This window comes from Ceratotherium simum, chromosome 32, assembly GCF_057802395.1.
Source record: "Ceratotherium simum simum isolate JZ-2026a chromosome 32, ASM5780239v1, whole genome shotgun sequence".
NCBI classification, from domain to species: Eukaryota; Metazoa; Chordata; class Mammalia; order Perissodactyla; family Rhinocerotidae; genus Ceratotherium; species Ceratotherium simum.
The window spans coordinates 18,631,432-18,648,690 of record NC_141931.1 but is presented as its reverse complement, the minus strand read 5'-3'; the positions used below and the strand labels follow the sequence as shown (position 1 = coordinate 18,648,690).

Below are 17,259 nucleotides of genomic sequence, written 5' to 3'. Positions count from 1 at the left end.
AATGCAAAGATGTGAGAAAAGAGTATTTCCAAAAGGAATTCAGATAGTAATTTATTGGGTGAAGTTAAGAAGTGTGAAACAAGTATCTCAAAACCCTGCATGTGAGGAAACAACAACAATAACCCATATTTGAACTACCTAAACAAATTCCTTTTTTCTTCCCAAAATACAACCCAGTAGTACTGGGCAGGTTCCACATAATAAAACCATCAACTATAACTGTCACTACTAATAAAGCAAATTGTGCCTTGAACGATAAAAAACAAAAATCTTGGTTTGCTCCTTTGGTCTCTATTCTAACAGCTAATTTGCTAAACTCCTTAGGAATTAACTGTTCTTAATCATACTGCTTATTTTAAGATGTGTTTATACTAGAGGGGGTAAAAAAAGGAAAAGAAAAGAAAGGAAAAAAAAAATCACAGTAAATTCTAATGAAAACATTCTAGAAGTGTTCATCCACAAATCAAAACCAGTACAGTCTTCTAAATTGATTATTGGCTTGCTTATTTTGAGTGTTTACCATGCTTTTTAGATTATTGTAGAGAATGATCTCTTAGTCAAAGCTTGTTTAAATTTATATAATGTTTAAATGTTTATAGATGAAATCAGGAAAAGTTACAAACCACCTTCTATTCCTATTAAAGTGTTTCATGCTGAACTCCTTTTAACTTTCTAATTAGGTTTAAAATTACAAATTACAACACTAATTTTTACTGATTTATCTTAAACACTTCTGAACAAGGTCCCTTGTTTAAAGATCTGTGGCAGAATGATCCATGCAGCAAATTTGGTAACATATTAATATTAAATATATTTCATATGTGCATAGCAAGTTTGAATAGCAAGTATAGAATGCCATTCAATTGAGAAAGAGGTCTTTACAATCTTAAGACAAAATATTTTAGTGAGAGAGATGTGACTAACATTTTTCTCACTGCACATAAAGGAAATGATTTAATTATAAAAGACAAAGTAAAATGGAACTCTCATGTAATAATGGTCTAAGTGTGAAGAACAATATGAAGAGGCTTTTACCCCTAACATTTTCCATTTCCAAGACTTAATATAGCAATAGCTTTCAGATTACATATTTCTTTTTCGCATATAACTATCCACACAGCCATAATGTTTTGAATACTGGCAAGCCTATTAGATGGTAGAGAAAGACCTACTCTGTACATTTAAGGTCACAATCTAACGGAAGAGAGAAAAATATATGCTACTATATGCTTATTTCCATGAATATTATTAAAATTATCTTAAGAAAATTACTTTCCAAAATAAAATTCAAACATACATTAACCCCCACCCTCAAAAAACCACTGAGTTATAAAGAGATTCCAATGATGTAATTCCAAGTTATCCAAGTCAGCAAGGGCACTTGTAAGCATTTTCTTTTTTTCATCCCTAGTTGTAGCACTTAGGAGAAAATTTCAATGTGTATTGCACCTGACACTCTTTTAGGTATCCCCCCATTAGGAAAAGATTGTAAACATAAGAGTCAAATATTCAAACATTGTTTTAGTTAGCTATCTAAACTCTGATATACCATCAAAATTATTTTTACTCTAAAAGCAGTTCTCTACATTAGCCAAATATAATCAGATGCTTTCACCAGAGGAATGTTAGCGCAAACAATTTCTATTCGGCCACTTGACTGGTCAACAGGGACTGCTATACAATATAGCTTTTAAAATTATCTAGCCTTAACTAACTTTCCTTAATTGGCAAAGAGCTACAGAATAGAAGGAGAAAAAAAAAAAACACAAAAACCTAAGCTGTAATGGGACTATCTAATATCCTACAGTCATGAAACAAATATCTCTTTTTCATGTAGCTTTGTCTGTACTATCAATATGATTATTCTCTGTTCACCATAAACCTTTTAAAATGTTGTAACATTAGCTATCCTTCTAAACACCTACTGAAATATAAGGCAGGCCTGTGTGCAGTTAGTTGGCTAGGAATAAGTAGTTCATTACTGAAAAGGTTTTTAAAGTTTATACATTATACCTTTCATCATTATCAAGAGCAATCCGCTCCTACGAGTAATCAAAGAACCTCCAAGAGCCTTACCTAACCTTCAGAAATGATCACATACATATAAATTACATTTTAGCTTGCAGATAACATTTTATAGTGCTATTAAGCGCCCTTCCAAAAGAAAAAATATAAAGTTAACTGGTATATATATAATTTACCTTCAAGCGTTAAGTAAAATTTCGCTTTAAAATCACTTTATAATATGTTTTATATTGACTTTTCACTCACTCAGAAAATAATTCGGGAACCACTATGAAATAGGTTTTAAATCAATTATCAAATGTTCTCAAGTATATAAGGTTCTTCAGTGCCAGTGTTGGAAACAGAATTCAGTTAATGCCATCAATTGAAAGGAGGTAGGATGGTGGTCTTTTTTCTTACTTTTCCATCATTTCCCAAACAATGTGTAGAAGTCCCAGGCTCTCTCCACAACACCCCACTGCTATGTGGGGCTGATCTGTATTGTATCTGCCTAGAGGTCAGGGTAGGAAGCATGAAGCAAAGCCCTTTGAGTTTCTTTCTCCACAAAAACACAAACTCTAAATGTACAAGTGTAAATAAGGCAGCAGGAGGAAAAGTCTCCCAACAGATATGATCTACTATAATCATTATAATTATTAATATTAACAAATGGGCTTCTTTTTCTCCCTATTACCATAACTGCACAACTCACTTTAACAATCCCTCCAGCCTTTCTCCACTGGTTTCTGCCAGAGAATTCATCCCTAAGGCCTAAGGTGTCACTTTGTGTAATGACTCTCCTGTGCATCTAGAATCACTTTCTGTGGTCTCTCGTTTATATGAAGAACTGGGGTGAGAAAAGTTGTCAGCTTTTTAACTACTGTATTTCATTAAGAAAACAGCTAACATAAGCCATTAATCTCTAGGCACATGAACACCTACATAATTCAAGAAAAATGATTATCTGACTTTTTTAAATGGTATAAATATTATACGATCACCTGGGTAAAAATAAATCTGACAGTCAAAAAGTTCCTCCTTATTTCTAAGTAAAGACTTTTTATATCATTTGATTTAATTTAAACTTTGTTAAATCACCTGGACACAAAGTACCCTACGTGGTAGACGGTATTATTGTTCTCAATTCCTTGCACCTCTCTTCTTTGTAAGAGGATTGTATATCACTGCTTGTTGTAGGTCTGCTTCCCAGCCCCAATGACCTCAGGTTTGGCCAGAGAAATATAAGCAGAAATGATATTATGCTAGCTCCTAGAAGAAGTTCTAAGTGCCACCTGTGGTTTTGCCAAGTGTCTTTCTCTTTTCTCTCTGCTAGGAGAACTACACATTGCTGACAGAGCAGCTCCTTCAGTCCAGATCTTAGAATGAAGAAGGCACATGGAGGACACCTGCAGCCAACATGTAAATTGAGAGAGAAATAAGCTTCGGTGTGTGTGTTTGGGGAGGGGGTATGGTGGGAGCGGTGTGCCCCAGTACAGGCAAAAACAGGGCACACTGTTTGTAGAGAATTTAAATATAAAACTGACTTTGTCGAATTCCTTTATTATCATCATATGCAGGCAAATCGAAACAATTTCAGAGGTCAACATCCCTCCTACCTGAGGTAGACTGCGCTCACTGCCCCTTTCTTAAATACTACCGTGTAAACTGCTAAAATTCTAGGGTTGTTTGTCACTTCAGGAAGTTGGCAAAAGGAATTAAAACCTAATATTCTGGCTGGAGTTTTACTTTGCTTGTGCCACATGTATTACATTTCTTCTTCCTATTCATACTTGGCCTACCTTTTCCTCTTGTCTCTTCCCTCATGCTACCCACTGACATTGATTTTAACAATAAAAGCTGAATATAAGCGAATCTCCTAGAGACCTCATATGTTTCATATGCAAATGAATGCCTAAAAAGATTACTGAAAGTGTAGTCCATACAATATAGTAATTTGAGCTTGGTAGGCTTGGATTAGTAAAATGCAAAGCAAGGGACTCCCTGCCCCTCCCCCTCAAATCCTACTTCCTTTTCTACTATTTTAAATAAGGTTTGACTGTGAAAAAATCATCATAGTACTCACATTCCTAATATTCTTAAGTTTTATCATAGCTTAACAGAGAAGTTTTTACTCCTCATTAAGGTTGTTCTACTCTCATGAATATGCTATACATTCACGCCTTGGGTAGTCATGCCTTTCACATCAAGATAAGCACGCAGACTCAAGTATAGTGAAGATGGTTTGGGAATAAATGATTATTCCAGCTGGTCCTATATCTGATCCTAACCTTTGCTTCCCTCTTAATCTCCTAGCACAACTAGTATGGTTCGGCCATAATGAACCAATTACTATTCTCCAAATATAGCATGAATTTTCACATCCCACATCTCTTGTCTTTTTGCTTAATCTTTTTTCCAAGCCTAGAATACAGGCCTCATTTCATCTGAGTCTAAAACTTACCATGTCCTTTGATTCAAGTACCACCTTCTCTGCACCCACCTCTTCCCTCTTCTAGTCTCTATCCCACCCTAGTATGATTTTTCGTTTTTTTGTTTTCCTAAGGGGGAGAAGTAGTTAAAAGGTCAGGAGTCAGAAGACTTGAGTTTGAATCCTGGCTCTAGCACTCACTAGTATATAACTCTGGAGATGTTATTTTTCACTGGCCCCAGACTATAAAATGTAGATAAAAATGGTACTGACTTCCCAGAGCTGCACTGAGGATTATAATGAGGAATGCATGTAAGATGCTTAGCATAGTGCCTGACACACAGAAAACACTCAGCAAATGTAAATGGTCAACTATTACAACATATCATGTAAATGGTCAACTATTACAACATATCATTAATCTTTGCATTTCAGCAATACTTAGCACGAAGTCTAATGCTGATCTATTAGGTACTGTGGGAAAACAGAGAAATTAGGTAGTATCACTGATCACAGGAAGGTAGGAAGTTGGAAGAAATTATAGGAGCAACAAATGAGTAAGAAAAAGCCGTCACAACACAAAAGATGTCAAGGCTGGACCATGAATGCTAAGCAGGATTTTGATCGCATTCTGGGCAGAGGATAACATAAACAAAAGCACAGAAAAATAAATAAACAAAATCATAAACTTGTTCACACTATCATATGTAAATATATAAGAACTTCTGCCCCATTCTGCTATCAATTCTATTTGCTACAACTATTTTAATCAATTATAGACAGACAGCTAGAGGTGTGGATTCACCAATGCTGATTCTAATTAAAACTCATAGACTTTACTCATGACAGGACACCTTTGGGCCTTGCTATCAATGACATTTTATCTTGTTTGGACAATTATTTGGGTTCTACTGTCACAAGAAATTATAAGAAACAAACTCAAAGGGAAAGAGGGACTACTTTCAGTAAGCAAGCTGACATCACTGACATGATTGAGATAACGAAGAGAAAAAAATTCATAAAAATTATAAAAACCAGATACAGAAACGGCTGCATGAGGGCATTCAGAATAGTACAAAAGAGTACATAAGGGCAATTAATTTTCACTTTGTTTAAGGAGGCAAGAATATTCATCATATATTTTCAAAGATTTCTGGTCAAATAATAAAAATTTAAAAAGTTTAAATATTATGATGGTACAAATCATTGGCATAACCCTATAGATAGCTGATGAGGGTTAGCTCCAAAGTGTGCTAAGCAGTTAGGAAACAGTTTATGGTTAAAAATTCACAGGTTTTTAATAATTCAAATAATTGAAAATTGTTAGCCCACGTAGACTTTTACCAAACTTTCCAAGTAGTTCAAATAATACATTAACTTCAGTATCCTTTGTCTGAAGTTGCTATTTTTATGTTGGAAGATAGGTGTTAAAAGTCACACGACAACTTATGCTTTAAACTATAAAAATAAATACTTTAGCTCTTAAATCTATTTCCTTTCTGTAGTAGATAAGGCATGAAATTTAAACATATGCACAAACTCTAAAATTTACTTCAGGTAAATGGATAGAATGAGTAAATCACATTAATATATAGGAAAAACCTACTACAAAATGCCCAACTGTGAATTTAATTGTATTCTAAATCCCATGACTTTTACCCAATAATTAAAGATACGTAGAGGTGAATTTTCTTTGTAACAAATAAAGTCTATAAAGCATCACTTTACTTCTTTTCCTTAAAATTGTGTTTATTACATGTAGAGAAATGTATTACTGGTAAAGTAGAACTGTCCAGTTTTTAAACACCTAAGAAAACACTTAACTGCAATAGTCTTCCTAATGTTACACCAACGAGCAACACACAAAAGGAGCTTGCTCTGTAGAAAGAAGCCTGTCTAGATTCCCAGTAACAGATACCACTGTAAGAACAGTCAGCTCATGCAGGAACAGTTCAATGTTTTGTTTCTCCTTCACATTAAATTCAGTTTCTTTATATATTTTGCGATTAAACAGTAATGTGTTTTCATGTGTTCTTACCTGAAAAGAAAACTGCTTTATCATAGGAAAGGTCAAAGGTGATACTCTGCACACACATACAAAGAGTCCTTTTATAACCATAAAAGAGAACAAAAAGGGATGTAAAACTCATCTCCCCAACTTCAAAAGAAAGTTTGAAACGGATTACCAAGAAAATTAGTCACTGGTCTTCTTAATTAGTCACTGATCTTCTTAAGATGAAGCTAGATGTTATAGGTAGGTTCTGACTATTTTTATACTGGATCAGCAGCTGTCATCCCACATTGAGATTCAAATGCACAATAAAAACAAATAAAAACAAAAAAGACAAATTTATTTTGTCTACCATTTTATACATATAATTCTAATACTATTAAAAGTATCATATTTTCAAATTTAAAGCCCTCCTCTTGAATTTGCATTGAAAATTAATTTCATAATTAGTTTCAATTTAAGTGGAACTTATGGAAGTGACCCAAATAATTTAATCTTAAAACCCAAATATAAAAAAGGAAGACAGAATCAAAGGGAAAAATGATGGTTAGAGAGAAGAAAAGGGTAAGAGGACAAAGGTCAGAATATTCTATCAGGTAATATTTGGGCATTTAGAGTATATTAAAATGTCTCAGTATGAAAAGGCCTGACTCCTAAAAGAAAACAAGATTTAACACATTATAAAAAAATGTTATACAGCCTTATTTTAATAATAAGAGCTATTTTTTTCTCTTGAAATTAAGGGAAACAATTTAAAACAGATAAGTTTAAATATAGGTTCTAAATTCCTTAAGTATCTACTATTCAAAATCATTTCCTCTACCTGTGCAGTGGGTTTGCAAGTTGTCAACTAACCTCATCAAAAGTACCATCGTGTGATTTCTGAAGACACCGCCCATGCCCAGAGGGCATGATCCCTCACAGTGTACAGATCTGAAGGTTCTGTTCTGCCACAGCTCAGATGACCTGCGTGGAAAATTCTCCACCCTACTAAATAGAAATTACATTTCCTTCTTGAAAGAAGTCCATTGACACACTGCATTTCACCTCAGCCACATCCTGTTATTAGAGGGTTCTGTGGGACCCCTGCTGCTTGATGACTCTGAGTTCCTCTAAGGTCCCTGCTGGTAGATTCTGTGCTGTTCCCCCTCCATATTAAGCATAAAAGTCCCATTTACACAGAACAGCTTGTATGTATTTTTTGCAACCACATTCTCTAAGATACATCAAAGAGTACTATATCATTTTTGCTGTTTCACAGACACAGATGTTTAGTAAGATAAAAAAGATCACTTTAGAAAAGATGATTTAGAAAACATAGAAGATACTTAAATTCAAAAACTTAATAAAGAAGATGGTTATAAATGATCAATCTCAAGTTTTACAACCTGTTCATAAAAGTTAATTATTAAATTTATTTTACCATAGATTTTCAAATAACACTGAATTGTGAAAAACCTCTTCCAATCCCACAAAACATGTGCAATGATTCTCCATGGGTCAGGAAGAGGGTTCCAATAAAATCAAGAAGGTAAGTTCTAGGCCACTGGACATTTCAAACATCAAGTGATAACTTTATTAAGTAAACAGTTTGGCACTCAAATTTAAAATCACGAACTTACACTTCTTTTAAAAAAAATATAGTTAATTACTTCGAGTCCTAAAAGTAAACTGTTCATCTCAGAAGGAAAAACCACAACAGACAGTTAAGAAGTTATATCACTGAATTGAAACCATTTTCTTATCCATCTTTAAACCATGAACATAAATCTTAAATATGATGGAGTATATAGTGTGACAATGCTTATTTATAAATACTCATCAAAGTTGCTTTTATTCACTAATCTGGAGAAAGAGTCTGTGTATGTAAGTGTATTTAAGTTGACCAGGTAGAAGAGCAAAAGCTAGTTCTTCTGTTTTTGTCTCCATGTAGGATATTGCATGCAGTAACTGTTATTGCTTGATTTATAAGCTTAGGGATCTAATGCTTTCTCATGATCAAAGACAACTTCGCACTCTTAAGCTCCCTTTTCCCCCTTATCAAGTACCAACATGGCTACATCACAATTTTTGGTGAGACAATCTTCAGTGTTTTCTGCAATTTATTTATTCAACAAAAATTTATTAAGCGCCAACACTGCCTGGCACTGTTCCAGGTGCTGGGAAACAGGAGACAAAACAGACAAAAAAACTACCTTCATAGAGCTTACTAGTGAGAGACAGATAATAGATAAAACAAACAAGTAAAATATATAGTATGTGCCTAGTAACCAGAATATATTACAAACTCTTACAACTCAGTAATAAAAAGACAAACAACTCAATTCAAAAACAGGCAAAGGACGAGAATAGACATTTCTCCAAAGAAAATATACAAATGGGGGCCGGCCCCGTGGCTTAGCGGTTAAGTGTGCACGCTCTGCTACTGGCAGCCCGGGTTCGGATCCCGGGCGTGCACCGACGCACCGCTTCTCCAGCCACGCTAAGGCTGCGTCCCACATACAGCAACTAGAAGGATGTGCAACTGACATACAACTATCTACTGGGGCTTTGGGGAAGAAAAAAAAAAAAGGAGGAGGATTGGCAATAGATGTTAGCTCAGGGCTGATCTCTCTCACCAAAAAAAAAAAAAAAAAAGTGAAAATTTACAAATGGCCAAAAGCACATAAATATATGATCAACATCATTAGTCATTAGAGAAACACAAATCACAACCACAATGACCACTTAACACCCACTAGGCCAGTTATAATAGTAATAAAAACAAAAAAGGAAAATAACAAGAGTCGGCAAAGATGTGGAAAACTTGGAACCCTTGTATATCGCCAGAGGAGATGTAAAATGGTGTAGCTGCTGTGAAAACAGCTCGGCAGTTCCCAAAAAGCTAAACATAGAACTGCCATACGACCTAGCAAGTCCAGGTCTCAGTATACACCCCAAAGAATTGAAAACAGAGACTCAAGCAAGTGCTTGTGTCGGAACGCTCACAGCAGCAGTGCTCACAATAGCCAAAGGGCGGAAACAAACCAAAGGTCCACTGATGGGAGGATAAATGAATTGTGTTATATGCATACAACGAAATATCATTCTGCCATAAAAGGGAATGAAGTACTGATACATGCCACAATGAGGACAAATCTCAAAAACATTATACTCAGTGGAAGGATCCAGAAACAAACCAGTCACGTATTGTAATTCCATTTATATGAAACTACCAGTACATGTAAATTCACAGAGATTGAAAGGAAATTGGTGATTGCTAGGGCTCCAGAGAGGAGGAATGGGGAGTAACTGCTTAATAAATATGGGGTTTTATTTTAGGGTGATGAAAATGTTTTGGAACTAGATACAGGTGGTGGTTGTACAACACTGTGAATGTAAATGCCACTAAACAGTTTCCTTGAAATGGTTAACTTTGTTATGTGAGTTTTATCTCAATTTTAAAAAAGTACATATACATATATACTTTTGAGAGAAAGAGAGAATATTAATGAAAAGACGGAAGAGAAAGGGGTTGAAATTTTAGAAAAGGTGGCCAGGGAAGGCCTCATTAAGGAGGTGATGTTTGAATAGTGACCTGAAGAAAGGAAGGAGTCCTTTATATAGACATCTGAGGCAAGATCATTTTAAGCAAAGGGAACAGCAGGTGCAAAGGGCATGCCTTATTTCTGAGGCGGAGGAAACGCCAGTGTGGCCAAGCAAGACAGGACGGGAGTGGTGGGAACTGAGATCAGAGAATCGGATGAGGGGAGCTAGGGCTCAGTAGGTTACTCTAAGGACTTTGGCTTTTACTCTTAGTGAAAGGGGAGCCAATGTAGGGTTTTGAGCAGAAGAGTGACACAAACTGACTTACGTTTTAATGAGGTCATTTTGGTTGCTGACCTGAGAAGACAGTACAGCTCCGTGAAGAGCAACAGCACGGTCATCAGTTAGGAGGCTACTGCAGTGATCTAGGAGAGAGACTTCTCCAATTTCTCTTTCAATTCGTTCAGTAACTTTTCAGTTTCTCTTTCGTCCTTCAAATGTTTCTCTTAGCCTCAAAGTCTCATGGATATAGTAACTTCTTGTCTGGTTTTTGGTTTTTTGAAGTTTTCTTTTGATCTCTACACTGTCCTACATTGTCTCCATTCTTTTGAGTTCCTTTCTTCCTATTTGCCCTGAATTCTGTTTTTCATGTAAGCATTCCTCAAAAGTCTGGTGATCTGCTAATACTTGAGAAACTAGAAAGCATTATCTGTGTGGGCAGGACTTGTAAACCACACTGTGGGGTTACTTAGCTGGGTTGTTTCATTGTGATACCCCAAATTGAGTATCTCAATTGTTCCTCTTGACCCGGTCAATTTGCCCAAAGAAAAATAAATCGCTTTAATCATGAGTGGGTACATTCAACAACAGCAAAGCTGTGAGCTCTTTCTGAGGCTCTAAGATTTAATTGTTAACAACACACGTCTCATTAGACTTCTCTACGCCCACCTATCCAATCCAATCCATCACCAAGTCCTGTCAGTTTAACTCAGGAATAAATCTCTCAAGTTTATGTACTTCTATCCATCTCCACCTTTGTTACCCTGGACCAAACTACATTCTTTGCTTACCTAGAATATTACAAAAGTCTTGTTTACCCACTCCCTACATTATCCTTCAATATGTCTGTTTTCCACAATTAGCCAGAATGATCTTTTCAAAATGCAAATTTAATCCTGTTCCCTTCCTTCCTATCTCCTCCAAAACTACTCCCACCACTGATTTTTAAAAAGTCTAGCGGCTGTCATTACTCTTAGCATAGCATCACATGGCCTGCCTACTTCTGCAGGCTCATCTGACACCTTGCCCCCAACTTCTCAGTGCTCCAGCCCTTCTCCTTCAGCTCGTTCACACCACGGCCCGTTCTTCCACAGCCGTTTGTCTGCTCCGACTATTTCCTATGTAGGGAATGCTCTTTTCTCCCTCTTCCCTTAGTTTAATCTTACTGATGACTCAGTGCTCATTTTAGACATCAGTTCTTCAAGGCAACATTCCTCATCTTCCAAAACTAGGATAAATTCTTATAGCTGTACAGACCTGTGCTTTGTCAGCACTCATCACAATTGTAATTTTATAAGTGTGATTCTTTGATTAACGCCGCCTCCCATTAGAACATACACCTCCATAAGAACAGGAGCCATGTCTATTTTTGCTCACCACTGTATTCACACCAGCCGGCATAATGCCAGGGACATACTATATGCGCAGTAAGTATCTGACAAATGAGTTCGTATATGAATGAAGATAGTGGCGACTATTATCAGCTCCAGTGTATAAGTCACATGAAGAATTCTATTACTTTTCCCAGGCATTTTACAATGGCAAGTTACAGATTGCCTTGAAAATTGTGACCTTAAAACATGCTTTTTTACTTAAATCATAATCAGTATAAAGAAGTCAGCACATGAAATACATATCCAGGTGAACAAATATACCAGTTTTACAGAAAGACATCAGTATTTTACATTAAGTTGCTGTGGAAAAGAAAAACAATGTTATTCGTTTCAGGCCATGGAACATAAAGTGAAGGAACAGACCAAAAACAAACAAAGCAAAACTCAAAAATAAAAAATTAAAAAAACAAACCCACAGCCAAAATTACTTGCTCAATTATAGAAAAATAAAAGAAAGAGTGACCCATAATAGATTCCGTTGTAATGTAAAGAACAGCTGAATTTACAGTATTTTCTATACGGTAAAGACTACATAAATACTACTTGATTAAAAAAAATTTAAAACTGGACCTAATAAATCTTATCAAGTATTATCAATCTCATTTACATTTACGTGATCTTCTGGCTTTATACTACTTTACTTCAAAGGGAAAAATTCTTTACTTGCAACTCTTTTTCAAGATCCCATGTTCAAGCAATCCAAATTCAATTGTTCTAAAATAGACTGAAAAGGAAGTACCCATGCTTTTAAGGAGCTTCAGAGTGAGTCATGAAAAAATATTTTTAGAAGATATAAATGTCACTGGAACACAAGTGTGGAAAATTCGTGCAAAGGCTTTATTCATTAAACTAATGAATCCCCTACACTACGTGCCGGATTGTACACCAGATCCGCAGAATACAAAGTGGGGTATCAAACAATAACAATTAGTATAAAATTCAAGAGTTCCAAAAGAGCGATAAGGTACAGATATATATGATTTTTAAGATTTATCATAGCTGAAGAACCTGAAATCTTACTATAAAATTCTGTATAATCACTTCATGTGTGTTTGCATTTTCCTATCATGATTATTAGTAGCTTCAGGGATGCAAATAAATGAAGATAGATTTAAAAACCTGGTTTGACTTACATGGCATACATTGCGTTTGTTTGGTCAGGCCTATAATTGGTGTGGTAGGGGTTTGTGTGTTTCTGTCTATGTACTTCATGTCTCTAATTCAACATTTCATTGCATGTGGCTGAGATCTAGGGATAAGAACATGAATGAGAGAAGTCCCTGTCTTGGACAATGCTCACTTGCACCAAAAAACGGTGTGGGAAGAAGGAACTATGCACTGTGTGATAAATGCAACAGTACAGTGGACCAAGTGCTACAAGAACAATGAAGAATACCAGGACAGGTAGGTAAGAAGTGTATACAGAGGCCCTCTGTATCTGTGGGTTCTGCATCTGTGGATTCAACCAACTGGGGATCTAAAGGCCTATGATGGCTGCCTCTGTACTGAACATATACAGACTTTTTCCTTTGTTATTATTCTCTAAACTATACAGTATAACAACTATTTACACAGCATTTATATTGTATTAGGTATTATAAATCATCTAGACATAATTTAAAGTATACGGGAAGATGTGCATAGGTTATAAGCACATACTACACCATTTTATATAAGTGACTTGAACACCCATGGATTTTGGTACCTGTGGGGTCCTGGAACCAATCCTCAGTGGCAACCAGAGATAACTGTGTTTCAGAGAAAGGTGAGTATAATTCACTCCCATGACTCTATCAACATACCTAACATTTAGATGCTTGAATACAAAATGTCTGCAAATTTACAAGCTCAACTGACACTGTTCCTTGATGAACCTTCTGTGAAATCTCTTCTGCTGTTTTAACAACAAAATCATTTCTTAAATATCAATCATAAAATTTAAGATTTAAAATATTTTCATCTTATTATCTTTTATATTTAAAACTTATATAATTTCATAAAATTCATTAGTTTTCCTAGTGCTAAAAAATAGGGTTGGAGATAAAAATAATTAATAATTGGCAAGAAAATACATTTTTGTATGCAAGTTGGAACAGATTTTCTTTTCTGGACATTTATAACAGTTGAAACAAAAATTAGTCAAGTGAAGAAATCTTCACTCAGGAATTAGAAGTTATTCAGTTTCTGTAATTCACTTTATGCTTTTAACTTTTTCCTCTCTACTTTAGGAGGGAAATAAACAGCAAAAGCTTTCAGACTAAATGTAACATTATCAGTAAGGTGTATCTGTACTTTTAGAGTTGTATTTTATAGCTTTCTTTGTTTAAAGAAAAGGTATCTTGCTCTAAATCCACTAGCTGGACTTTTGCCAGCACAATAAAAGTAAATACAGTAATAAATAATGAAATAGATTCACAAAACCTAGCATTGTCAGTTCAGTCTTTGGTACAATTTACACAATTCATACTTCGTACAGACACAAATTTACGTTAACAAGTACAAGCTAAAAAAGCTCACGGAGTAATCAAGAAAGTGTATTAGAATTAAGAAACCTCAAAAACACAATTATATATTTCCCCCCTTCAGTCAAACATCTAGAAACTCTCTCTAGGCATAACAGAGATGTTTAATGAATGTTTGTAAAATAATGAAAACACCGATGATGATGACAATGGCTAAGATTTACTGGGCAGTTAACTTGTACTAGGTACTGCTAAATATTTTATATCTAAACTTAACAATTCTAAGAGCTAGGTACTATTATTAACCCCTATTTTAAAGACAGGGGAAAAGAGGTGGGGCGATGTTAGAAGTGGCAAGGCCGGGATTCAAACAACAGTTGTCTGACTCCAAAGCTAAGTCTTAACCACTCACTGTGGAAAAAGAAATGTTACAGTTAAAGGCTGGGACTTAGAAACAGTTTTGTTGTTAAGAATTTTAAAATAAACATATTCAAATACATTTCATCTATTTAAATATTGTAACCATGTAAAAATTATAGGAAACACTCCATCTTAAAAGACTGCTTGACTTCTATCCTATTGAACTATTAATAGATTTAAAAATATTCTCCCAGATGTTGTAACTAAAATTATTTTATACCATATAAGTTATATTTTTATCTTCTCTACAAAAGAGTAATCGAAAACTTTTAAATTCAGTTACTTTCACCATAACACAAGTGATTTCTGAAAAAAAAATCAAAAGCCAAAGCTCTCAAGTCAGAAAAGGTAAAGAAATTATAACTAAATCATGACAGATTTTACTGAAATGATTACAAAACTATAACAGTATAACAATAGGTTATTTAGTACTAATTTTTTAGGTTTTGGAACAACCCACATGATGGTGGGAATACACTGAAGTTTGCACAAAGATCCAAACTAAATATGGACTCATATTACTTGTTTGTCTGATGTCATACTTAAAAAAAAATCCTGCTATAAGCATACCTTGGCAAAAAATACGGTGAGGTGAGTTTCACTGCCAACAATCCAAATAGGGAATTTTGGAGATTTCAAGTAAGAACCAACCTGGAATAAATGTAGCAAAATAAATAAACAAATGAAAATTTTATACTTTCTCTGTTATATATTTGCCCATGAACATCTGAAGCATAAGTAAAGTATCTAAGTCATATTTAAATGGAATAATGTATTGTGTCAGAAGCCACACTCATAAAGGTCAAATACCCATTAAGGTCAAATGTAAAAAGGAATGTTATAAAAACTGTCAGGGCTCAGCTTACACGGCACCTTTACATTAGAACAACAATAATACAGATTTAACACAGCTAGAAATAATTAGTTTAGCCCTAAGAATCATTCTCAGGTTTTGCTAAAACTCCTAGAAAGAAGGACCGCTTCTAGAATTTTAGCTTGTTACCTCAAACCCTGAAACCTTAAGCTTGATGATGATTACTTTATAAGGAGAATAATTATAAATTAACGAATGAGTAGATTTATGAATAAATAAGTAAAGGGAAAAAGCCCTTTAAAGGTGTAAAGAACATCCCTGTCTTCAAAGAACCTAGGGCAATATAATAATCTCTCTCAAGAAAAATATATAATCTAAAATATTTAAAAAATAAAAGAATCTTGACTAGAGTCTAGATTAAAGTCTAATTTGACTCTTCATGGTAGAAGGTAAGCTCAAGATTTTACAATATGAAGTCTCTTTAAAATGTATAGAAAGTTATGCTTACAGTCTGCCTTTAAGGTTATACATTTAATCTATAAAAACTACTATAGTACCAAAAATTTGAGTATTCATTCTGTGTGTGTAACTGAGAAAAAGAAAGCTTCAACAAATAAAAAATAGACTTGAGGGGCCGGCCCTGTGGCTTGGTGGTTAAGTGCGCGCGCTGCGATGCTGGTGGCCCGGGTTCGGATCCCGGGTGCGCATCGAGGCACCACTTCTCCGTTCATCCTGAGGCCGAGTCCCACATACAGCAACTAGAAGGATGTGCAGCTACGACACACAACTATCCACTGGGGCTTTGGGGGGAAAAATAAAATAAATAAAATCTTTAAAAAAAAAAAAAATGTATAGAAAGTTATGCTTACAGTCTGCCTTTAAGGTTATACATTTAATCTATAAAAACTACTATAGTACCAAAAATTTGAGTATTCATTCTGTGTGTGTAACTGAGAAAAAGAAAGCTTCAACAAATAAAAAATAGACTTGTGAAATCCAATCAAGTTCACATCAATCAATTCTGCACTCTTATGAGGACAAAGACTTTAACTTAAAAACAACTAACTTTACCAATCAAATTTACTGAATTTTCTTTTCTCTCACAGACTGCCTATAATTGGGAAACTCCAGGTGGCTACTCGCAGCAGTCAGGGACAGTCCTTCCCTACCCAGCCAGCAGCCCTGATATGACGCCCCACCTGCAATGACCCCTTGGCTCTTTGGAATTTGTAATTATCCCTAGGAGAGAAGCGGGAAATATGAACTCTTTTGTATTCATGGATAGAAAAACTGGTATCTTTGTCCTGTGATTGGAGGGATGAGTTGGGTGTGCTAATGGCAATGGTGAACCAGTAGAGTAGGAAGGATAGTTTGGGGACAACAGAGAAGAATAAAAGCCAAAGCACAAAGAAAAAGGAAAAGCTCTGATCACAGGCTCAGAGTAGAAGGGATCTGAGAGGGTTGCAGTGCAAGTCCTTCAACGTTACGTAAGGAAACTGAGAAATACATAGGATCGGTGCCATGTCTGAATTCAAACAGCTAACTAGTACAATGCTGGAATGAAAACTCAGGTTTGCTGAGCTCTAACCTGGTGGCTTTGCATTATATCACACTGCCTCTTGTGGTGAAAAGTTTAGATGTATAATTTCTCTTTTAGAAAAAGCATGTGTGTGTATGTATTTAAATTAAGGTTGAAGTAAAAGATCAGGATAAGACTACATAAAGTAGGATAATTTAGGATATCAAAGGATAAATGAATGCTGAACTCATGAACTGTTTTATAATAATAAAAATAAATAAATAAAGAGTGCACAAGGGACCGGCCTGGTGGCACAAGCGGTTAAGTGCGCGCGCTCCACTGCGGTGGCCCGGGGTTCGCTGGTTCAGATCCTGGGCGCGCCCCGCTTGTCAGGCCATGCTGT

At 35.3% G+C, this 17,259-nt stretch overlaps 1 protein-coding gene across 2 annotated transcripts in view; it reads right to left on the bottom strand.

Annotated features, from left to right (window-relative positions):
* Positions 1-17,259, bottom strand: part of MINDY3 (MINDY lysine 48 deubiquitinase 3) — an 84,359-nt gene that overhangs the window by 29,786 nt on the left and 37,314 nt on the right. For both annotated transcript variants that reach the window (XM_004425337.3, XM_087420789.1), the window contains one exon: positions 15,094-15,174. In XM_004425337.3, the coding sequence (XP_004425394.1) occupies positions 15,094-15,174 (81 nt within the window). The remainder of the gene's footprint in view (positions 1-15,093; positions 15,175-17,259) is intronic.